General features: G+C 38.0%; 1 protein-coding gene across 3 annotated transcripts in view; it reads left to right on the plus strand.

Moving 5' to 3' along the window:
* Positions 1 to 23,887, plus strand: part of FAP (fibroblast activation protein alpha) — a gene marked incomplete at its 5' end in the record, with an annotated part of 71,213 nt that extends 47,326 nt beyond the window's left edge. For all 3 annotated transcript variants that reach the window (XM_082658314.1, XM_082658315.1, XM_082658313.1), the window contains 10 exons: positions 200 to 247; positions 5,582 to 5,680; positions 6,151 to 6,220; positions 6,965 to 7,159; positions 12,638 to 12,692; positions 19,969 to 20,068; positions 21,145 to 21,209; positions 21,716 to 21,788; positions 22,051 to 22,124; positions 23,510 to 23,887. In XM_082658314.1, the coding sequence (XP_082514440.1) occupies positions 200 to 247; positions 5,582 to 5,680; positions 6,151 to 6,220; positions 6,965 to 7,159; positions 12,638 to 12,692; positions 19,969 to 20,068; positions 21,145 to 21,209; positions 21,716 to 21,788; positions 22,051 to 22,124; positions 23,510 to 23,611 (881 nt within the window). In that variant the 3' untranslated portion in view covers positions 23,612 to 23,887. The remainder of the gene's footprint in view (positions 1 to 199; positions 248 to 5,581; positions 5,681 to 6,150; positions 6,221 to 6,964; positions 7,160 to 12,637; positions 12,693 to 19,968; positions 20,069 to 21,144; positions 21,210 to 21,715; positions 21,789 to 22,050; positions 22,125 to 23,509) is intronic.
* Positions 23,888 to 24,110: the final 223 nt, after the last annotated feature.

The raw sequence follows: 24,110 nt of genomic DNA on the forward strand, positions 1-24,110 counted from the left end.
TTGGGCTCTGGTCTCATGTGTTCTTTCAATGTAACTTAAAAGGTGATGTTTACTTCTCTATGGGGAGAAAAAAAATAGTTGCAGAATTAAAAGAGGTAATTGAGCTTGACAGTAATCACAAATACTACCAGAAGTTCTTGTTGAAAACTAAATGTTATTTTAAAACTAACCCATGTTTTTGTTTTCATCCTATGCACAGGCCCAGGCCTCCCAATTTCCACCCTTCATGACGGCCACACTGATCAAGGTACTCTCTCTCTCATGCTGTTATCTTGTCTTAAGAAATCCTGGACTCTTATGACACTAGAGGAAGCAAGACAGTTTCCCCACACCAACAAGGGCAACAGTGCTGGATTCTCTTATTGTAGAGCTTATGATTATATAGATCAGCCTATTCTTTGAGTCAAACCTGATCATATGAAATTTAATAATTATTTGCAGTAAGAACCTGGCATAATGCAAATATCTAAGAGGGATTAATCCTGTCTTCCCCAATCACCCTTATCAAAAACACAGAAGCTTAGAATTGGAAGGAAACTTAAGATTTTTAGTACAATCTCCCTCCCAAATAAGAAGACCTGTTTTTTTGGTAACATCCCAAACTGGAGAAGAGTTCCAGATATAACTCCATTTCGAAGCAGAGGGTGACTATCACGCTAGCTTTTTTGTTTTAACAGCTACATCACACTGTTGCCACGTATGAGAGCCCTGAAATTTGGAGGCTCTTTCCATTTTCAATTTCTATCAAGACAGAACTCCTCCATCCCGATTTGAGATATTGGTTCAAAATAGTTCACAACTCAAAGATGACCGTTTTTGCTCTCAACGGAGATACTGAAGTGTATAACTGCCCTGAGACTCTTCCTGCGGTTCTCTGTTATCTTTTGATTTACTATTAAACATTATAGGGTTGAAGTTGATGGAGTCTAGGGACAGTGAGGGACTTCAGTACTCTGCTTTGGAATTGGTTTGGCTGCCAGCCCAATGGTCTAAGTATAGGTGAAGATAAGAAAATGAGGAAAAACAGAGTAGATTCAGGAGCTCAGGACAGGACAGGCATTGTAATAATGACACTGTGAATTTAGTTTCAGTTTGAAGTTTTGCGTTTTTTTTTAACCTTGTGTCTAATAATGAAATACTTTTAAGAATAATAGATTGTATTTCTCATTGCAACCTGCAGTGAGAGAAATTTTAAAGCAAGAATAGTTTGGAATTTGTAATGTATAATTCTCATTTTATCATGACCGCAAAATAAAGGTCAGCTTCCTTTTTTTAATGAGTTTCTACTTTCTTACTATCCTTCTCATATTCTTGCCAGATACAAATTTCTGTACTGCTTGCAAAGCCTTGTTACTTCACCCAATACTTACAAAACAGGGACAGTGTTCATGTCAGTCTCATATATGTCATATGTATTTATCTATTTTCTAACTCTCAAAACATAATGCAAAGTCTTTTACAGCACAGTTCTGCAAACTTGCCTCATGATGAAATTCTCCAGAGACGTTTATTATAAATACAGATTCTCAGGCTGTCCCCAGAAATTCCAGTTCAGTAGGTCTTATATTGGCCTAGGGAATCTGTATTTTTAATAAATCCCCAAATAAGTTTTGGAGTTGCTTTTTAGAGCAGATGATATTTCTTCTATTTATTTCTAGTTTTCTCAGCCATTTTCCATTGCATTTGGTGCCCCAAATTTTCATTCAATAGATATTTATTAAGCACTATTACATTAAAACAGACACTGTACTAGATACTAGATCCTTAAAATGAACAGATACTGGGTTAGATATGGTCCCTGTCCTCAAGGAGATTATAGATCAGTGGGGAATGCAAACGTGTGAATGGGCAGTTACAACACAGTGGGGTAAGGTATTAAGATAGGGGAAATAGAGATAGCATAAAAACATATAAGCAGGGCACCTCATCTGGGGTAGGGGGCTTAGGAAATGTTTCCTAATGATAGCTACATCGACTTTAAGACTCATAAATATAAAGGAGGGATTGATGCTGTTTGGATGTCTAGCTTGCTCAAGTGGATTGGTATTGATACTCTTTACTGAAAGATGGGATTCACAGTGCAGAGAACATTTTGGAGAGAGGATGAATTTTGTTTTCAATGTTGAGTTTGAGGTACTGATGGCGTATAACTAAGAAGAGCTGTCCTGGAGTGACATAGTTTTGGAACTGGATGTTGGAGGATTGTTTGAACTGAAGAGAATGATCATGAAGTCATTCATTTATGGAATACATGGTTACTAAGTCCATGGAAATGGATGACGCAGCAGAGTGGGGAAAATGAGGGTGGGCAGGGGTAGTGGAAAGTGAGCCTAGAGTAAAACTGTGCAGAAAACCAACACAAGAAATGCAAAGCGAAAAATGAACCTGTAAAGGAGACCAAGGGGGAACAAGAAGGAGGACAACCTTGAGAGTATATGGAGTCATGAAAGGCAGGGGAAGAGAGGGTCTCAAGAAAAAGAGAGTGCTTATCTGTGTCAAGTGCTTCGGAGAGTGAAGCAAGACCTGCTCTAAATCAATGAGCTTAGCGAAATAAGGATGAGCATTAGCTTGGTCAGAGCAGTTTCATTGGAGCAGTGGAGGTAGAGGCCAGACTGAAGCAAATTTAGGTCTGCATAGGAGGTAAATAAATAAAAAGAGACTATTTTCAGTAGGTCTGACTGATGAGCAAAGAGGTGGGATAATGACTGGAAGAGACTGATAGAGGTTTAAGTTAGTTTTTGAAAGCTGATAAATATTTGAGCATGGTTGAATGCTGATGGAAGAAATTTGGAGACCAAAAGGGGTTGAAGGCATAAAGGAGGGAGGTCGCCAAGAAGGTGGGCAAAGTGGAGTCCAGAGACAGGTGAGGACATTAATCTCCAGCATTGTGATGAGAGAGAATGAGGAAATTACCGATGTAATTATATGAAAGTTTGTAGAAAACAGTGCAGTGGCTTCATTTTCTCTGAGAAGTGGGGTAAAGTCATTGGAAAATAACAGATAGTACTTGAACCAGATGCTATAAAAACCCAGAAGAGTTGACACTTGACATGGAGGGCCCAGGTGAGGCTTAGTTGCTTCGGGCAGAGCAGATCTTCATTAAAATTACCTAACTGATTGAATAACTTTATTTATCAGATTTTCTGCAGATTCTTCACATAATTTAATCAATGAACAATATGTCATAGTTAATATGATTTAAACAAAAATCTCACATATGATTCATCATTCTTACCACTTGATTTCATTGTAATGAAGAGTCTTCAAACATTTGGAGAGCACATACTACATATCATGCCCTTGGTACCGAGCATGCTGAGTGCTGAGTATACAATGATGAGTGAAAGAAGGTGAAAGGCACAGTCTGGGCTGTAGCACTCCTCGCCACATTATGCATTGCTAATGCACAGCCACATAGAGAAGTCCAATTGCCGCCCCTCCCTCTCCTCACAGACCTACGAAGTTCCATATTGCCTCCAAGGGGTGGGAAAATTGCACATTTACTATCCATAAAAATGCAACCCTGGACTGTAGAAGCTTTAATAAGATTTTCCATTCAACTCGTCATTTCAGTAAGTCATGAATCAGAAAATTTCAGTAGCTAGGAACAGAATAGAAAAGGAATCAAGGTCAACCCAACCAGGCAACATCTGCGTGTTGTCTCTGACTTCCAGTATCCGTCTACAGACTGATAAACATGGTCTACATAAATAAATATTGCAGCCATTCTTTGTGCTTACTCCACATAGATTCCCTTTATCCTTGACAGTTCCACACTGAGAACCCACACAAGAAGGAAGAGCTGGCTGCATTGTGGTTATAATTGAGTATACATTTTATTTTCTTTTTTAGTTTTAACTTTTTAAATTGAATTATAGTTAATTTACAATGTTGTGTTAGTTTCAGGTGTACAGCAAAGTGACTCAGTTATACATATATACATGTTCTTTTTCAGATTCTTTTCCATCATAGGTTATTATAATATATTGAATATAGTTCTCTGGGCTATACAGTAGGGTCCTTGTTGTTTATCTATTTTATGTATAGTTGTGTGTATATGTTAATCCCAAACTCCTAATTTATCCTTCTCCCCGCCCCCTGCTATCCCTTTTTCTAGTTGTAACTTTTAAGTTGCCACAAGTATCTCTTTCCTGATAGATTGTCCAAAGTTAAAATGAAATGTATTATGTATCTTATACAACTCATACTAAAACATCTATACTTGTTCTAAGATTAAATATAACACTTTGGAGCAAAATGCCATGAGTATATGAAAGCTGAGAGTTACAAGGGAAGTGGTTTGGCAAACTTAGTGTAGTTACAAGTACTCCCCCCAGCTCCCCATCTTCAAGGACCACTTTTTTAAAAAGGCACAAAAACAAGGAGACCACGGAACTGGCATATCTCAGAAGTCATCCAGACCCTCTTTTAAAAAATAAAGCCACATGGGCTTCCCTGGTGGTGCAGTGGTTGAGAGTCCGCCTGCCGATGCAGGGGACACGGGTTCGTGCCCCGGTGCGGGAAGATCCCACATGCCGCGGAGCGGCTGGGCCCGTGAGCCATGGCCGCTGAGCCTGCGCTTCTGGAGCCTGTGCTCCGCAACGGGAGAGGCCACAGCAGTGAGAGGCCTGCGTATCGCAAAAAATAAAAAAATAAAGCCACAAACTCCACTTATTATACAAAAATCTAACTTCTCTCTAGACGATACCTAATATCTATCCAGGTCAAAACAAAGCTTACAAAAAGTCCTCTACTGCTAGAAACCCATTCAAATGTATCACTGATCTTCAGCATCAGGAGATCAATATATTTGTTCAGTTACAAAAATTAAAGTGTGAAACATAACTAAGCTCAAAGATAAACAACAGTTTTTTTAGGAGATCTTTTAAGGTGAAAGACAGAAATCATAGTGTGTATATACTGTTGTTCTTTTAAGATATATAACTACCTTGAAAGAAAGGATTTGAAGGAATAGGATGCACAGTAATTCAATTACAAAAAGAAAAAAAAGGAAGAATATCACAAAAAGAAAAAAAAGAGGAAGAAGATCCTATATTAAGCAAGTACAGCAGGAAAAGTTTAAGAAAGAAATAGATATAAAAAAATCACAGAATTAATATTTGACCTTACACATTGAAGATTTTAAAACAAACTTTGTAACTATAATACATACTTAATTATTTTAAATTTGAGGTTTCAGCAATATAGATTTTGCTTCTACCACTTTTTCAGTAAAAATATATTTTTTTTAAATGTCACCTACTCAGGTCATGGCTTCATGTTGTAAAAGAAAAGTTAGAAACAGGAAAATGTGGCTGAATAAACATTGTTACTTCTGTGATTCTGCTCAGAATGTATTTTGATGCCATCAGGGTCTGTTTAAGAGACAATGACTGATGTCCTTCATAAGTTCATCCCTGCTTTAAAGGCTGGATTAAAAATATCCTTGTCAATATGAAACTCCTTAAGCAATCCTTATACAGTTTCAGTTTCATCCATAGTAAAGCCAAAGACATTTTAAGAAAGAATTTTCCTATAGAATTTCTATTAATTAAAAATGAACATTTTATTTTTTTTTAAGAAATTAAAATCCTGGAAGAAAACAAGGAATTGGAAAATGCTTTGAAAAATATCCAGCTGCCTAAAGAGGAAATTAAGAAACTTGAAGTGGATGATATTAGTAAGACCTTTTAAAAATTTCTCATGAATAGATATGAAGCTGAACACTTATCAGCTTTTGCTTTTTTAAAACAAAATTGTAGGGTAAATATTATAATCCAATCTCTACAATATTACAGTATCTTAATTTTAAAAATCTTACTGTCACATTAAATTTTTATGAAATATCTTTCATATGTTTGTGAATAGGTTGATCTTATACTTTTCTATAGCTCCATTTCAACACTGATACTTTTAAAAAGAGTTTATCTCATTTTAAAATGTGTGCTTCTAGAAAAATAACAGTTCAACATTTCTAGCAATTTGTAAACTGGACAAAAATATGTAATAAAAATCAAGTAAAACATAGTCTTTGTTCTTAACAATTTACTAGTTATAAATTGATTTTATGTTATATGTTGTTATTAAAGAAAATAAATAATGCTATGAGTATAGTGGAATGAAGATTTTTCTCTATTTTTGTTTTTCAAGCTTTATGGTACAAGATGATTCTTCCTCCTCGGTTTGACAGATCAAAGAAGTATCCCTTGCTAATTCAAGTGTATGTAATATTTTCTTTGGTTTAAAAACTATTTACTGAAAATATGTTGGATTAAATACACATTTGTGAGATAGAATGAACCATTCTCCTCTGTAACAGTTCCTATTGATGCTGTTTTTATATATTCCCCAACTAATCAGAGTAAATAAAATATGGCTATTTAAAATAGCCTGAGAAAGTTTTGAGATTTTTAGATGGACTTGCTTGCATTTACTGTTTTGAATTTCCTTTGTATGGCAAATTGCCTAATGTGTCAGAATACCTTTGAGATAGAGAAATTGCAGCCAAAAAATATTGTAAATCATCTTAACATCTTATGTAATTGAGTTAGAAATGAAATAAGGGAATGGAATACATTTTGTGGAATCACACCCAAAATCAGTGCTGACCTACACACAATTTGCTTAAAACACCATGCATTTTTTTTAGTATATCTTATGCCTGCTTTTAGCAAGTGGCAGGTGGCAGAAATGACGAAAAACCCACACATATTCCTTGAAATGCCAACCCTAGATGTATCCGTTTTGGGGAATAGGAGAGGCTGTGTCCCAAAACAACTTCCTTGTAGCAAACCTCTGGGAAAAGCCTGGTCCTCTCTTGATTTTGAGCCAGTTCTAATGCCACTGTTATTGAAATTTTATCATACAAATGTACTGGGAAATACTAAAGGCAATTCTTGGCCATGATGGGAAGTTGAGTTTCACAAAGGAATCAGAGATTCTATCTTTTTCTTTTTTTCTGTAGGTATGGTGGTCCCTGCAGTCAGAGTGTAAGGTCTGTATTCTCTATTAGTTGGATATCTTATCTTGCAAGTAAGGAAGGGATAGTCATTGCCTTGGTGGATGGTCGAGGAACAGCTTTCCAAGGTGACAAACTTCTGTATGCAGTGTATCGAAAGCTGGGTGTTTATGAAGTTGAGGACCAGATCACAGCTGTCAGGTGAGCGCCTTCTCATTCAAACAGAAACTGATGTCAGCAAAAGTCATGCAGTCATTCTCGGGTTTCCCCATCCTTAATGTCTTAAATATTTTTTGTCCATTTTCCTAACTTCATCTAAAGCTATCATTAACCTTAAAGTGATATTTTTACCCAATATAAGAAAAAATTATTCACGGAAGAGAGAAGAAAAAGGATTTATGGTGAAAGATGATAAATACTCTCTTTCCACGTTTCAGTCATTCTAACAGACTTTCATTACCATGGCTCACAATTAGCAGAAAACTTTGTATAACTCTAGGGATGGTCTGTAGGAAACCAGACATCTGAATTTGCTCAAGCCTTGTGGATTCTACCTCATAAATTTAGAAATGGCTCAAGATTTCATCAGCACTATATACTTATAGATATTAGCATTCTTTTGTAATTAAACTAGCTATTTTAGCAAGAATGTGTTTTCCTATTTTCATTCGACAAAAAATTTCTTTTACGTAACAGAAATCTACCAAAACATGTAGGGGAAAGACAGATTTATAATCTGAGTTCTTCTTCCCAACTACATTCTCAACCACAATTTATGGCTCAATCATCTCTTCCTGAAACAAAAAGAATAGAGTCACCAAAATTGTTCCTAATTTGGAAACACTGTGCAGGATTCTTCTGGATATTTCTGTATAGTTGTTGGGTTTCTGTTATTATGATGTGAGTAGGTGAAGTTGGGGAATACTAGTTTGTAAATGTAAAAGCTAACACAGGCTGACTGTACTCTTAGTCATGGATATATGTGCATGAGTGATGTCTAAAGGTCAAACACTGTTTCACAGCAAAGAGCAATTTAGAAAATTAATTTGTATGTTTCTTTTATCATCTTAATATCATCAGCAGTTATTGATTTCAATGCAGCACACACAACACAGATTATATTTAACAACTAGGAGCCAGGCCCAGACAACACTTTTCTGTATTTTTTTGTCTCTAATCAAAGCAGAAGAATTTTGACTCACAAGTAATTATTTTTTTTAAATAGAAAAGTAATCATAACCCATATGCTTTCAAATTTTTCTTTCATTCTGTGAACAGTAATATACACACACTTACACCTAAAACATTCAATGAAAAACAAAGTCGATTTGAGTTAAATCTGAAAAATTGATAAATAAGTTATTAAATAACACTATACAATCTGTAGGCATCATTCACACCTAACTTCTAGGAGGCTCCGTCTTTCTTACTGATCCAGATTTTTGGCCTTTCCACTATTTTAACATTCTTGAGGGAGTCTTCGGCCTGATAGAGAGTCATAGAAAAGATAGTTCAAAGAAAAACTCTGAGATTCAATCGTTCATGTAAAGACTGTGGTACGCCTTAAGAACATTAACACAATTGTCAGCATTATAGACTTAATTCTTTACGGTATTGTTTTTGGCATTGTGGGTCGGGTCACATTTATTTGTATTTAAACCATGCAATAAACACCAAGGACATGTAATCCTGGGACAACATCAAAAGACAGAGATGTAAATTATGGTTTGTAATTCAACTTTCCAAAGTTGGTAGAGCTAAAAATGGTTTGTTTTGGCACTGGTTAAAAAACAATCATCATTAACATCATACATCATTATATTTTTGTGCATTTATTTACCACCAAAAATGCAGCATTCAAATTTAAGAGGGATACCTTAAGAAACAGAACAGATAGAACTGATAGCTTCTTAATGTTTTTCCTTGGATGAAATGAAAATTTAAACATGAAACCCATGTATAGACCGTAACAAAAATTGTTATTTCTGGTGTCCAACATATAGGGCACGAAGCCACAAATTCTATTGATTTTCACAATAATATAAATGTGTTTGGCATTTAGAATTGAAAGGAAGATGGACCAGAGGCGGTAATTGGCTACGTTTACCTTCTCTGAGCCATTTTTAGGATGGAACCTGAAGAATGTCTTCCTACTATAGATCAGGCATATGTTCGCTAATTGACTCAGCCATTCAAGAACAGATGAAATATTAGTATATGCTATTACAATACTCTGTATAAAATTGTGCAATTTACAATCTCAACATTCAGTGCACTTACAGTTTTTGAAAAATGAATAAACCACATGCACTCAAGGGAACATGGTTATTAGATGGAACTTTTTGTATTCACCTTAGTGAACAGGGGCAGCTGTATGGCAAAGCACGTATACAGCAGTGGAGATGCCAGTTGGGACTGGCCTTGGCTTTGCTTGAAACCATTATCCTGCAAAAGGGAAAGGGAAGCCTTGAAACCCTATGCTTTGAGAAAACAAAAGCTAAAAGAATAGACTTATAGTGATAATTCTAGAAATAATTCAATCACATATCTTCCTGAGAAGTGTTTTAGTAATCAGACACTGAACGTCTGACTTGAGGAATTGGGATTGCAATTCCTCTATGGTAGTCCTCAAATTACCTCCCCTCAAAGAGTGAAATTTTTCCCTGGAATCTCTTATGAAATGCAATCTGGCTAAATTTTTTATATACCAAAAAATATCATAAGTACATATTTGGAAACAACAGTAAATACTAGTCAGGGTCAAGAAACAGAGTCAAGCAAAGCAAAGCAGGAAAAAAAGAGAGGCCCTACAACCGCACAAATTTTGACTATACATAAGAGAAAGCCCCAAAGGATACGCTTGTGAGGTCAAAGCTTAAGGAAAACTGAGACCTGCTTTCTTCAGGCTCCTCTGCAAGTGGTTCATATGTGAGACCCTTAAAATTTCAGTAGTTATAGGATCAAATATGCTCATTTGGGGTAGGTTTGGCATTTTTGACATTCCCACAATTTTGAAATTTTATATAACTTCAGGGTTAGCAGTAAAGAAGGATTATATGAGAAAAAAAATATATCATACTGTTATACATGGTATCAATAAGAACATTTCCAAAATAGAATAATAGTAATTGATTACTAAGGTTTCGAACTGACCTTAGATTTAGGCTATTTTTATGAGAAAAAAGTTGTAAAGTCCAGTCCAGCCTCCAAAATTAGAAAAAATGCTTTTTCACTTGCTATTAACATTTTGTTGATTTAACCACATTGTCAACAGTATCTCTGATAACCCTCCTGGAAGCTCTTCAGAATTTGGAGGTAAATTTTATAGAGGCTTGTTGGTCTCAGATTATCTAGCTAACCTTTAACCTAGTCCTTCCACAGTAAGTGTTAATGTTTCATTTCCATGTTAACTATTGCACTATCATTTCCTGTAAATGTCATCCTTTCGGAATAAACCTAGGAAGGGAGTTGTTAAGAATTTCCTGTTCCCGTGTATCACCTGTTATTTGCTTTTACCCCAAATGCAAGGCAATATGATTGCTAGCTTCTGGGAGATCATAAAATCACGATTGATTTTATGGCTCAGAACTGGCTTCAAGCACTAGCAGCAAGATCATTTTTTTGACAAAGAAAGTGAACCTTCTTTTCTTTCACTTGGCTTTTGAAGTTTGTGGGAGAATTGCCGAAATGCCGCAATTTGCTGCCCGTTGTCTCTACTTTACCGTGACCAAGCGTCAACACAGGTAGCAACTTTCCGTTTGCTACTGCGTTTCTCCCCTGTAGACCCCTCAGTGTCCCTCAGAATCAGTGTCGAGTAAGCTGTGACTGACGGGGCTTCTTCCCATCTGTTTGTGCCGGGCATCTGCCCAACTCCTCTATGCATCAGAAACATGCATTTTCAATCCATGCAACGAGCAAAATGGTTGCTGTGAAATCCCTTTAAGAAATTCCATTATTTAACTAATGCAAATCACTCGGTCCTAGTTCCAGAGAAGAATGAGAAAGGGCATTAACGTCACTTAAGGCAACCAAAAAAATAGTATTTTTCTGGGGTCATGAGTGTCACTTTTGGCTCTTCCCCTCTTTTCCTTCACTGTCCCATCCAGGCCTCTATAATGGCTCATCCACTTTGCTTTTTTCTTCCACTGCTTCTGCTTCTCTAAGAGTTTCTTGAGTTTTTATTAAAACGCTCCCCAAATAAATCACAATTGCTCTAGAACACGAGCCATCAAGGAAGCATGGAATAAATTAGCCTAAAACACTCTCTTTTTGTACCAATGACGTAGTTAGATTTCTGAGGGCTTCCCAGGACTTTTTTGAAGGTTGTCTTTCAGCATGGTCCCTTGCTCCTAAGGATAGATTTATTTTCAAACTCATTTTTAAATGGATTTCCCTCAATTTCTGTGAGGGAAATTGAATGAATAATGTTCATATCCTGAAAGATGCATACAATTGTCCAAACCATGATGAACTGAGGGTACCTAAGTGTGAAATGGGAGAGGGACGGATGTGTTTCCATGGATGGATGTGACCAAAAATGAGACAGTGATTATAATGCATGTCAACCTAAATAAAAGGTTAAAACAAGGCAAGCTCAAAATTGTCAAAAAAATGAGTTTATTCAGGAATAGCAGAGGAATTGAAATTCTGGACTCACAAACTGTAGCAAGCTATGGGCCCATCCATTGAGGGTTTGGGGAAGGCTGTATTTATAGGGAGGGAATGAAAGAGGGGAGACTTCAGTGAGAGTCTATTAAAATCGAAACAAACAGAGACCAGCTTTGACTACTCCCTGGGCAGACAAAACCAATCCCATCCTACAAACAAAGCTCAATTCAGCATATTTTGAGAAACCAACCCAACTTGGGTCATTTCTTGTTCACGCCTCTGGAAACCATAAGCAAAACTTCCCAAGGTTGATATGAGGCAACCCTTGACTAACTCCCTATCGTTTAAGAAAATTTCAATATGACCAGTTTTATGGAAATCAGGCATATATGGAAATCAGTCTCTCACTCCTGAGGGCACATGTGTGCAATTTTTCATTTATATTCTTCAGTCCCATTTTAGGTTGAAATTCTTTTACATTAACATCTAAGCAAACAAAATCATAAGAATTAATAAATTTTAAAACAGCAATAATGAAACCCTTTTTTCCAAAAGCTGGAGATTTGGAAATTTGGTCCTAGTCATGGTGCTATTACTTCTGGTGTTACTATGAGCCAGTCTCTCTTTTTTTTTCTTTAAAATATCTTAAGTGCATTTAATAGTAAATTCAAAACCATGTGGCTATAGTGTTAGAACCTGAGTTAACCATTTGTTTGTTCACTGCATTAAAAAACATTTTCCCCTTTCAGTCTATTCTCATTTGCTGAGTATGAGCCTGTCTCTTAACCTGAGTCCCAAGTAACTCACCAGCACAGTTAGGGTAGGAGGCCTTACAGCCCTGAAAGTATTACTCAATAGATGTACCATAGAGTCTAAAGGATCCTTTTACCCCTTGCAGTAAGCATGATAATGTTCTTTTAACTATTTGTAAATGCAGCCTGATTATGCAAGTGTTTAAACAAAGAAAATGTAGCGTTTCTATTAAATCTTTGGATTAAATATGCTTGTGTAATGAAGTAAATGTCATGTGTACACACTTAAAATTCTAAAAATTTGTTTCTTTTCCTTTAGAAAATTCATAGAAATGGGTTTCATTGATGAAAAAAGAATAGCCATATGGGGCTGGGTGAGTTGTTTTGTATGTTTTATGCCTGTTATTTGGTTCATCATTTTCTAAAGTGTTCGCTTATAAGGTTTCTCATGAAATGTTAATGTTGCAACATAATTTAATCTGTCAATGGAAACAGTCAATTTGGATAATCTGGGCTTCAAAGTGGTGGCTTTAAGTGTTTGTTCCTTTTTTTCAATCATTTAGTTTCTTCCCTGTATAGCAAATTAACTTGTAATTGACATTTTCACTTAATTTCTGGGATTAGAGTATACTGAACTGAACCATATTCATCAGAACTTTAATTTCCTTTGTTATTTTAGGGTTAATATATTCCTTTTCTTTTATATGTCATCATTTCATTTTCATGAAAAGCTAAGATAAAGTTTGAAATTATATATCTTGGCTGTTTTGATTCTTTTTTTTTCTTGCAATCAAATTCTTTTACCAGACCTAACGTTAATTTGTGCTAACTGGAGAGAAATAATTATTTATTACTAGTTATAGATCATGGAGATAATTTCCCACGTTTGAAGAGCTACACAGGTTTTTTAAGCACACATTAAAAGGAAGTGGCGACATTTATCAGTCATGGGCAATGAAGTCACTGGAAAGTTTAGAGAAATATGGGAAAGAGTTTAGATTTGCCCATTATAAATTATGATAATTACCCTTCAAAGAAGATTTCCTGTTTCACTTTTTGGTCTGAGTTTGTACATTTGCAAGTCAATTTGCAGCCATTTGTGCTTGGGTTGTTTTTCTTGGCTGTTTTCTCGGAGCGCGGCCTGCACAAGATGGAGGGAATGAAACCCAATATTGAAGGGAATCTGCAGGATTCCACTCATCTCTCAGCTCAGTGACCAGATGAAGAGCTGTTATGAATTTGTGGAAAGTTGTTACTTCAAGCCATTTGGTCCTTCTTAAAACTATCAAATGTTAAGTATCTAAACAGAATGGAATTCAAATGGGTGGAAATAAATGAAATATTTTTATAGTGAAATATTTCAGATAAGACCTTTCTTACCATCCATTTTTATGAAATTTCCTAAAGTAAATCCTTGAAAGATTCACATTTCGAACTGAACACTTACATATAATGTTAACATTTCTCTTAGAGTTTCACTTTGCTTTTACTTCAGTCTTTGAAATAACTGAAAGCCACCTTTTAACTTCACTTCTAGAACATTCTAGGTATAAGTGGTTTGGTAGAGAACCATGTGTGTGGGATGATTTAAGAAACCCACTCATCACATGAAGGAGAGTGAGCTTTATCCATGGCTCTGTAACATGTTTCTCTTCTTATTTTTCTATGTTTCTGTGATCATTACACTCCATTCCTTAAATGTCAGTGTTTTTCTGGGTCTGGTCTTCATTCTTGTTGTTCTTCACTTCCTTGGGGAAACCCATGTGGTTTCAAAGATGATGATGACTGCCAGATGCCTGCCACCAGCCCCCTCCTCTCTCTTCTGAGCTCCACATTTCAAATGGCTACTGATCATATTTCCCAAATGTCTTACAGAGGCCTCAAGCTTAACTCGCCCAAGTTAAACGTATTACAGTCTACTTTAAAACAAGTCTTCATCTTTAATAAGGACCTCACCACACACCTAGTCATCCAAATTAGTAAGTTCAGAGCTATTTTCAGCTTCCCCTGCTCCCTGACTCCAATACTCTGTTGATTAGTGAATTCTATCAATTCTGCCTTCAAACATTTGAGTCTATTCTCATCATCCCCACTGACATTGCTTTAGTTCAAGTTTCTTTATATGTAATCTGAATCAGAGCTCCTCAAACTTTAGCTTGCATAAGCATCACCTGGAGAACGTGTTAAAACAGTTTCCAGGCAACCCCCCCGACCAGTACTCCAGTGTGGAGTCTGAGGGTCCACTTACATGGACCATAGATTGGGTGGTACAGGTTTAACTATTCCAGTTACTTCTTAACTAGCCTCCTTGCTTTGGTCTCACAAACTCCAATGCTGCTAATGAAGTTATTGTTCCAAAACACAATTCTTGCCATGTTGCCTTTTTGCTTACATATTTTCTAGGGCTACATGTTGACCTCAGCCTAGTGCCCAAACACATTTCCTTGCATGCAAGGCCCTTGGCAATCTGGTTGCATCCTACTTTTCCAGTCTCTCTCCCTCCACTTCTCCCCACTCTTTTTTTTTTGCGGTACGTGGGCCCCTCACTGTTGTGGCCTCTCCCGTTGCGGAGCACAGGCTCCAGACGCACAGGCTCAACGGCCATGGCTCACGGGCCCAGCCGCTCTGCGACACGTGGGATCTTCCCGGACCGGGGCACGAACCCATGTCCCCTGCATCGGCAGGCGGACTCTCAACCACTGTGCCACCAGGGAAGCCCTCCCCACTCTTTATGAATAATTTGTTTTATGTCTGTGCTTCCTTTTTCCCATGTGTTGATCAGCCCTGTTCCCCACACCTGCAATGCCCATCCTCTTCTCCCATTCCCCATGTCTTCCTCTCTCCAAAACACAAAATTCCTACTTGTTCTTTAAGACCCAACTCAGATATGAATTTTTGTGCTCCAGTAGCTCTTTATACTACTTTTATAGGAACTGCCATGCTTTATCTTGTTTGTGCATTGCTTGCTCTCACAAGAATCAAGGAATGGACTTTGTCTTTCTTCAACTTTGTTTCTCAAATATTTAGCGCAATATTGTCCATCTCACATATCTATGATGCTGTTTAAAATGAGTTTAATCCTGTAAGTCAATGTTCCCCCAAAGGTGTCATGTTAGTATCAGGAAATTTGGGGGAAATGTTCTCTGGTCTAATAGTTTGGTAAACTATGAAGTCTATATAGTAGTGTATATAGCCCCTATAGTAAAGAATCCTGTTAAATTTTGTTTAATACAGTATTACCAAAAAGTATTTGATTCCATGGGTGCCTCTTTTAGTAGTGGTCTTGAAGTCAGTAGGAAGTGGAATTGGAGCCTTAGAAAGATACTCTTGGCTGCAGAACGAAGAGCAGCCTGATGTTGGGGGAGAGAGTGGTCCAAAGGGCTAAGAGAGCAGTAATACGGGCAACAAATACCAAGGGCCTGAATTTAGGCAGTCAAGAAGGGGACAGGAATAGGTCATAGCTCTGAGTGCTCTTTTATAGTATAATAAGCAGAGACCTAGGGGAAATTGGAGAAGGGAAAGAGAAAGACGTTGAGAATGACCATGTGGGTTTGTTTAGCTATCACTGTGTTCCATAAGTACCTGTTTCTACGAAGTATTAGCTACCTTAGTGGTCTGAGAAATACTCTAAAGCTAGCCACGCAATTTTTTTCTTTGGTCAATTGGTCAATAAGTTGCAAATCTTACATTTCCCTCCATTATCCAGATTAAGAAGGGGAGAGAAGGCATTTTTATCTTTTTATCTTACACTTTCATTTTTCTGGCACCAAATTAAAGCCCAGTAGCCTGTTTTTTAGCTTCCTCTTAGACATCCACTGTGCACACAGCATTATGCCTAGGAAGTGTCTGTTATGACAGCCGTTCTGACCTGGGCAATTTTGCCCCTTCGGGGACATTTGGCAATGTCTGGAGATGTCGTTGGTTGTCAGAACTAGGGGAGTGCTACTAGCGTCTAGTGGGTAGAGGCCAGAGATGCTGTTAAATATCCCACAATGCACAGGACAGCACCCAACAAAAAAGAATTATCCAACCCGAAAAGTCAATAGTGCTGAGGTTGAACAACCCTAATTTATATGAAGAAAAATTGAAGCAATTATTCTGACAATTGAAGAGCAGCAGGGGTTTTGCCTAAATTATTAGAATAACAACCTCATTTATGGGCTTTGCTTTGTTAATATAGACCTAGCCAGGTGGTGTTGAATAAGCATTAGTTCGTGATTTAATCTTAGCTCCCTTCTCTTCCAGTGACTAATTATAAGCAATTTGAATTGCTATGTGTGATCAACGATGTAAAAGTAGGACAAATGCACCTCTAATGAAACTATGTTAGACTCTGAACTTAAAACTTCCCAAAGAGGTTGCCCTAATGTAGGGATATAGAGGAAGTGGCTTGTCGTCAGGCATCCTGCAGTTGAGTCTCAACTCCACCGCTTACTCTAAATTTATTCTGAGCCTCAGTTTCCTCATCACGAAATGCAACAATAATTTCCTCATCAAGTCAGTGTGAGAGTTAGATGAGTTAATAGGAAAGTCATATATTAAACAAATATTTATTCTATTCCCACTGTGTTTCAGATTGTATTGTCAGTGCTAGGGAGACATTCATTAACCAGACAGACAAAAATCTCTACCTTTATCGAGTTGGGAATGGTTGGGGAGAAAGGCAATAAGCAAGATAAATAAGTAACATATACAGGATGTTAAACAATGATCAGTGCGATGGAGAAAAGCAAAACCAAGCAAGAAAGGAGCAAGGAGCATCATACAGGATTGGTGCAATTTTAGATTAGAAGGACAGGTGAGACTTTTTTTTTTTTTTTTTGAGTTAAGACTTCAAATGGGAGGGAGTGAACCATGCCAATTTCTGGGGATAGAGAATTCCAGGCAGAGGGTGGCAGCACTTGCAGAAGTCCTGGGGCTAGATCACGCTTGGAGAGTTCAAAGAACAAGAGGGCTTCCCTGGTGGCGCAGTGGTTGAGAGTCCGCCTGCCGATGCAGGGGACACGGGTTTGTGCCCCGGTCCGGGAGGATCCCACATGCCGCGGAGCGGCTGGGTCCGTGAGCCATGACCGCTGGGCCTGCGCGTCCGGAGGCTGTGCTCCGCAACGGGAGAGGCCACAACAGTGAGAGGCCCGCGTACCGCAAAAAAAAAAAAAAAAGAACTTCAAGAGAGCCAGTGAGCAAGAGGAGGTGGGAGGGGGGAGAGAAAGGACACAGAGCCTGTGGGACCACAAAGACTGTTGCAATGACCTTGTCCATACAAACATTAGCTAGTTATTATTATTGTCTGTAGGTGAAATGTTCCAATCTGCATTATAGCTCCCATCAGAGTACTATTCCATAAATCCCTCAAAATTCTGTGCCCTTCTAAGAATGTTTTTAAAGATATCCTTCATTTAAACAAAATGGCAAGGCATCTAAGTGCAAAGGACAAAATTCTAGAATTCTCATGGCCAATCTGCTCCGTGGGTTCTTTTCTTTCTGCAGCCACCCACTCTGCCTTGGAGCCCCACCCATGGGAGAGCAGAAAAAAGTCAGCTCGGGTGGTTTTTTTTCTCTTTTTTTCTACAATAGAAACAGCTTTTCTAAGCTGCCTGAGAATTTCAAGTACACCTTCTTTTATTGTGCTGCTGCTACACTCGTTTGCTTTTACAAATTCCTAGAGGCAATTTGTATTCATGTTGAAAGCATGACAATTTTATTTACATACTGCCCTATTATCTAATCACTGAATAGATACAAGTTAATATTTTTATAATTCCTAAGATTTTGGACAGAAATGTTCAAAACCCTTTTTACTATATGCAAATGCTTTAATTTCAAATGTCACTCCATGCTATTTTCTGTTCTGGGGCATAGGAGGGGAGAAGCAGAACCCAGTATTATAATTTGCAGTGATCACACTTTTCCAATAAAACCATAAACAGTAATCATATTTCTAAAGGACTCAGGCTTACTCTACTTTCATTTAAACCAAAAATTAAGAAGGAAGAAGAAATCTTTTGTTTCAGTAATAGTTGTTGCTAACCTGCTGATCAAAACAGATTATTCTTATGTTTTAAGTGAAAGTTTGATCCTGATAGAGAATTTTCACTTATCAAAATGATTTTTAAACCCACATGTTCCTTCTATTTTAAAATATATTTTTCCTCTATTAAAACACATTTTAGTTCTTCTCCAAGTATAATGAAAGGAGGCCACGGTATAATTGGAGCTGCCACTTTTAGTCTGTGTTTTGTAGCCAAGGGTCCTCAATAAGATTCCCCAGAGTTGGAAACATAAGACTGTAAACTAGTTAGTTAGCATTCTTTCTCTAACAATTGAATTCAGCAAGATGGTTTAGTTTATTCCCTCAGGCCATGTATTTCACGGATTAAGACTAGACCCAGGCCACTGACCTGCTGCCTGATTTCACCACGTCTGTCTCCTGTCTCTCCCTTGCTCTGTAGGGCTCTCACTCCCACTCTCTCTTTCACCCTCTCTCAAGACTGACTTTTCTGTAGCAAAGGATGATAGGATCTCTCCAGACGGGAGGGCAAATGATTCCCAGAAGTTTGTGGCAATAAAGTCCTAAAAGCAAGGCACACCCTTAGTTAGAGAGTCACACTGTCCTCTTTTGATTTGTAAGGATGTTCCTGTGTTGGGGCAAGAATAAGCCCTGAGAGTCACTTCCTAATCTAGCACACACATTTGGGGTGGTGGGGAGAGGGGAGGGGGGAGGAGGGTCTATGTCCCAGAACATAGACCATGCTCCTAGAGGAAGCATCTCTCGCCCAGCAGGTTAATACAGACAAAATTTGCCTTCCAGGGAGAGATGAGCTTTACCGTGACACTCTGTTCATTTCTTCATTTTTAGGAAAAGGTTCAAATTTTCAAGTGACACAGGCACACATCTCCTTCTGTTATGAGGGTCACATTTCTGAATCACCTACCAATTCCCTGGGGAAGAAAATTGATGAGTGCTAAACCTACTCCAGACTCTGCAATTTGTATCCCCTTTTGTATTACTTTATTTTTCCATTAAGTTGGGGAGGGGGGCATGTAAGATTTTTTAAGACACCAGTGGCTTTTCCTCCTTTGCGCTGCTATGCCAGAAATCCTCAAAACAGAATACGTAACACTACCTTATACACAGACTCTGGCCGTGTCTTAAACTACTCAAAAGGTTCTTGTGTCCTTCCCTTGCTGTTCTGTTATGAAAATAAATGAGTAAATATACAGATATAAGTGCTGCCTCACAGGAGCTTTTTGCACGTTATGGGAAGTATCTTGCTTTTACTTTTGGGGAATGATCTTCTTTTTTGTGTATTTTTTTAAAGTAAAAATCCTGTTTTTGCCATAGCAAGGTCCTGGTTGGAAAAACATAGAGGGGGAAAAAAAGAATTTTGCAGAAAAATTGCAATTATAGTATCTCTTAAACTGCCCACACCATGTTTGGATCAGCACACCAAGTATTTGTAATTGACTAAGCTGAAATTGTTGTCATGTCTGGTGGAGTTTTCTACCAAGAGTGCAAGATAGACATTTAATCTACCCTATGCATATTCCCCAGCTCCCATCAGCACTTATTGTGAGTAGAATTGCTATACAAATACCTTAGAGAGTTTATGAGAGTCAATCTGGGACTGACTTGTAACAATGTCTCTATAGTCCTACGGAGGGTATGTTTCATCGCTGGCCCTTGCTTCAGGAAGTGGTCTTTTCAAATGTGGAATAGCAGTGGCTCCAGTCTCCAGCTGGGAATATTACGGTATGGAAACATTGCATAAATGTTGCTGCGAAAACATTTAACACATAATTACTCTATATTTAAGGTTGCTAGGAAAACAAATTATGCAGTAAAATTCACCCCAGCATCACTGGGAAAAATATAATCTATAAATGAGGTTGTTTATATGATTCATTATAATCATGTTGCAATAATCGCAGCAATTTTAAGACGAGGAAGGACTCTTCCAAAACCCAACGTAAGTTATTCTCTTCCAGAAACCGTGTGCCCCCTGATGAACCAAATCTTTAAAATCAGAGTTAACCCTGTTTTCACAGACACACACAGGTGCAGCTGAACTAGCTTTTAAGCACATCTTAGGGAAAGTCATGACGTGACCAAGCAAATCACCGCCATGCCACCGTTTGCAGCTGCCTGTTACATTGCTCTAGAAATCAAAGAAACAAAAATTTGTTCAAGAAGTACACCTTCCGTGTGTGCCTATTTTTATGATGAACATCAATGCAGGACGATTATTTGGAAATAACTCTAATAAATGCACAAAAATTAGCTTTCATCAGATCCTCTTCCCTGTCTTGTGGTGGAAATGAGACAATTGTGACTTGTAGGGAATCTCCATTCAGAGAAAAACGTGTGTGTGTGTGTGTGTGTGTGTGTGTGTGTGTGTGTGTTTTGGGGGAGGACTTGGGGGACAAAGTTCTATCCCAAATTAATTAAGACACCAATAAAGGTACAAGAGGTGGCTGCATTTGTGATTTCTTTTAAAATATAATGAGGTCATTCCTAGCTCAACATTCCCCCCACTGAAGAACTTTGGGTAGAAGTGAAAAAGTTTAAGAGCAGCCCTTTCTATCGTTAGCTGCTCCTGTTTCCACAGTCTTCTCCTGCATTGCTTCTCCAGCCCTACTGAGGCAACTTGCAGAGCCAATGACTTGGGTGGAGCGTTACAGTAAAGGGCAGCAAGAACCTTCCTCGGCAGCTCCACCTGGGAGATTGATGAGCAGTTATCAAACTCGGGAGTGGGGGGTTCTTGTTGGTTAATGAAATGACACATATCACATGCAAACAACACACTCATATACTCATATGTTTTACAGCATCTATCTACACAGAGCGATTCATGGGCCTCCCAACAAAGGATGATAATCTCGAGCATTATAAAGTAAGCATTTTCTGTTTGATTTAGGTCATTAATTTATTTCAAATGTGCTAAATAATTGGAAAGCAGTCATTCAGAGTTTACAGTTTTGCTGGGTCCCCAAAGCAAGTATGATGATCTTTTGTCAGCTGCAAAACACCTCATTAAAAAGGAATTGACTCCTTTTGGATTCTATTTTTTCTTTCCCCATCCTCCTTCCCTAACTTCCCTTTTCTTCATCCCCCTCTACTCCCCAGCCCCTACTCCTACACAGCTTGAGCGGGCATCATTTATGCCTAAGGTCTCACTCATATGTAACATATGACACATAAACTTTCAGTTTTTCAAACTAAGAATCAGATGGAAGTAATGCAAATGATGATGAAAATGTGTTCCTCTGACTCTTAAATATTTATCAACCAAAGCAATACATAATTTCAGTATTGGTGCTAAGTCCATTGCACAATGATTTAGCTAGTTTTCTATTAGAACTTGCAGCAACTAAAATGTTAATTTTTCCCCTTTTCCAGAATTCAACTGTGATGGCAAGAGCAGAATATTTCAGAAATGTAGACTATCTTCTCATCCACGGAACAGCAGATGGTGAGGTTTAAGCAAGACTCTTACACATAAAAATACTGAGCCAGCATCACTTTGTTTAAGAAACATTAAGCATCCTCCTATGCCTGTGCTCAGGGTCAATACCTAAGAGTCAGGGACATTTCCATAAGCGAGTGTGATTACTCACTGCTGACAATGTCAACTGCATGACTAGATAATTGTTGGTGTTCATTTCCAGGCGGTACATTGTCACTCTGTGCTTTCTGGTATTTAACAGCACTTTAACTCTCTCTCTTTGTTGCAGATAATGTGCACTTTCAAAACTCAGCACAGATTGCTAAAGCTCTGGTTAATGCACAAGTGGATTTCCAGGCAATGGTACGTAATTTTGTTTCACTCATGTTCATGGCCTTAGACCCCTAAGCTAAAAGGAGGACACTTCTTTTTTTTTTTTTTTTTTTAACACTAAAACCTGACAAGGAGGCTGTTAAGGTAGAGTAGACAGAACATTAGCAAATGACTCTTGGATTTTTCATGAACTCCCTGAAGGACACTAGTCAAACCACGTCACCTCTGTTGATCCCAGTTGAGTCATATATAAAATAAAGGCATCCACAAGCTTAGAGGATCTTCTAGCTCAAACATCCAATAGTTCTGTGGTCCTACGTATTAAGTGTAGCTATGTGCTTAGAGTCCCTGTAAAATCTGAGAGGCTCAAAGAAGCTAGAAGATTCTGTTTATTCAGTAAGAAGCAATCGCAGAATGTTATGAGACCTCAGAGGCTCCCTGAAATCAGGTGGTTCCACAGAGTTAGAGAATCCTTCCAGCTCTGCGTTCTCAGTGCCTGGCGTGTGGTCGGCCCATCACAGAAGGTCATACTTTTACTGAGTAAATGAATAAATGAGCTAGCTGTGAAATCCGGTTGCATGAAGAATGGGAAATGGAAACAGAGAGGAAAATAAGGCAAAAGCCAAAGCAAGGGACACAATCCCTGGTGGCTATTGTTCCCCCTCTTCAGGGAACATAAATTCTCCCTCACTTGCTTACGTTGCCCAAGCACCTAGAAAAGGAAACCCCCATCTTTTGGAAATTTGGTTTCTTAAAATAATTTAAAGAGGGTGAGGTGAGATTTTTCTGATCTTTTTTTTACCCCATTCACCCATTTTTGAAATTGTGATTCCCAAAGTAAATTCAACTCATAAGTACATAGCATTACATCAATAACCACTAGCCACCTTTATTCAGTGAAAGCAATAATCTTACTGGCAACTCTCCAGCAATAAAGTTTCAATTTGTAATACCATCTCCTATGGAGGGTGTTTACAGTTACATGTATTGTGAATTTTCTGCAACAGATAAGAATTAGATTCATGGAATTTTTGAGCTAGAAAGAGCCTTAGAGAAAATCAAATCCAACCCCCTCATTTTTCAAATGAGGAAACCAAGCTCCACAGAAGCAAAGTAACGGACCTAACGCCCCAGCTCTGGAACCCAGGATGCTGGCCGCCGTGGAAGTTCAGCCACCGAGATCTCAAAATAGAAGTTTGAAAAATATGAAACAGTAGTGAAGGTTAATAAAAAGGCTTTAAATCTTCCTGTTCTAAATGTTTACCTGTAACCTATTTTATTTATGCAAGTGTTCTGAGGTAGACTTCCAGCCATAATATTAGAAAAATTATCAGGTCCTGAGAGGACAAAAAGCCAAAGCTGGATGCATTGTGTGTCTGCAGGAATAAAACAGGTTTCTTCCCTTTGTGTTTCAGTGGTACTCAGACCAGAACCATGGCATATCCGGCCTGTCCACGAAGCACTTATACACCCACATGACCCACTTCCTAAAGCAATGTTTTTCTTTGTCAGAGTAAAAACGATGCAGATACAAGACTGTATCACAATCTGAACACTTCCTATAAATGCCTCAGACTGTTTGCTTGTTTTACTCTTTATGCTGTTAAATGTTGGTGTAAACAAACAAACGAATGTTGTTCTGAAGGCTGACAGAAAATTCAGAGGACTCAGAAGTTCAACCTAAATATTGTTTACATTTTCTGGCACTCTGTGAAAGAAGAGAAGAGGAGGCCATACCTTTTGCTTTGGACACAGACAGTGTTTTATCACCTGTTCGTTTGAGGGGAAAAAGAATAAAGTCAGAAGTTAAAATGCTATGATTTTCTCAGTGTGCATTAATTTCAGGTTCCCGTTTCTATCAGAGAAAGAAATGCTTATGTTAGGCAAGTGCTTGAATAATATTAGGTTGGTCACGAAGGAGAAGAATCTAGAAGCAGTTTTGGATTTTTGTAATTAGAACTCCAAATGCTGGAACACACAGCTCAGAGTGTGCAAAAGCATTGTTCAGAAATCAGG

The sequence above is a fragment of the Grampus griseus genome, assembly GCF_964374135.1.
Source record: "Grampus griseus genome assembly, chromosome: 7".
In the NCBI taxonomy this organism is placed as follows: Eukaryota; Metazoa; Chordata; class Mammalia; order Artiodactyla; family Delphinidae; genus Grampus; species Grampus griseus.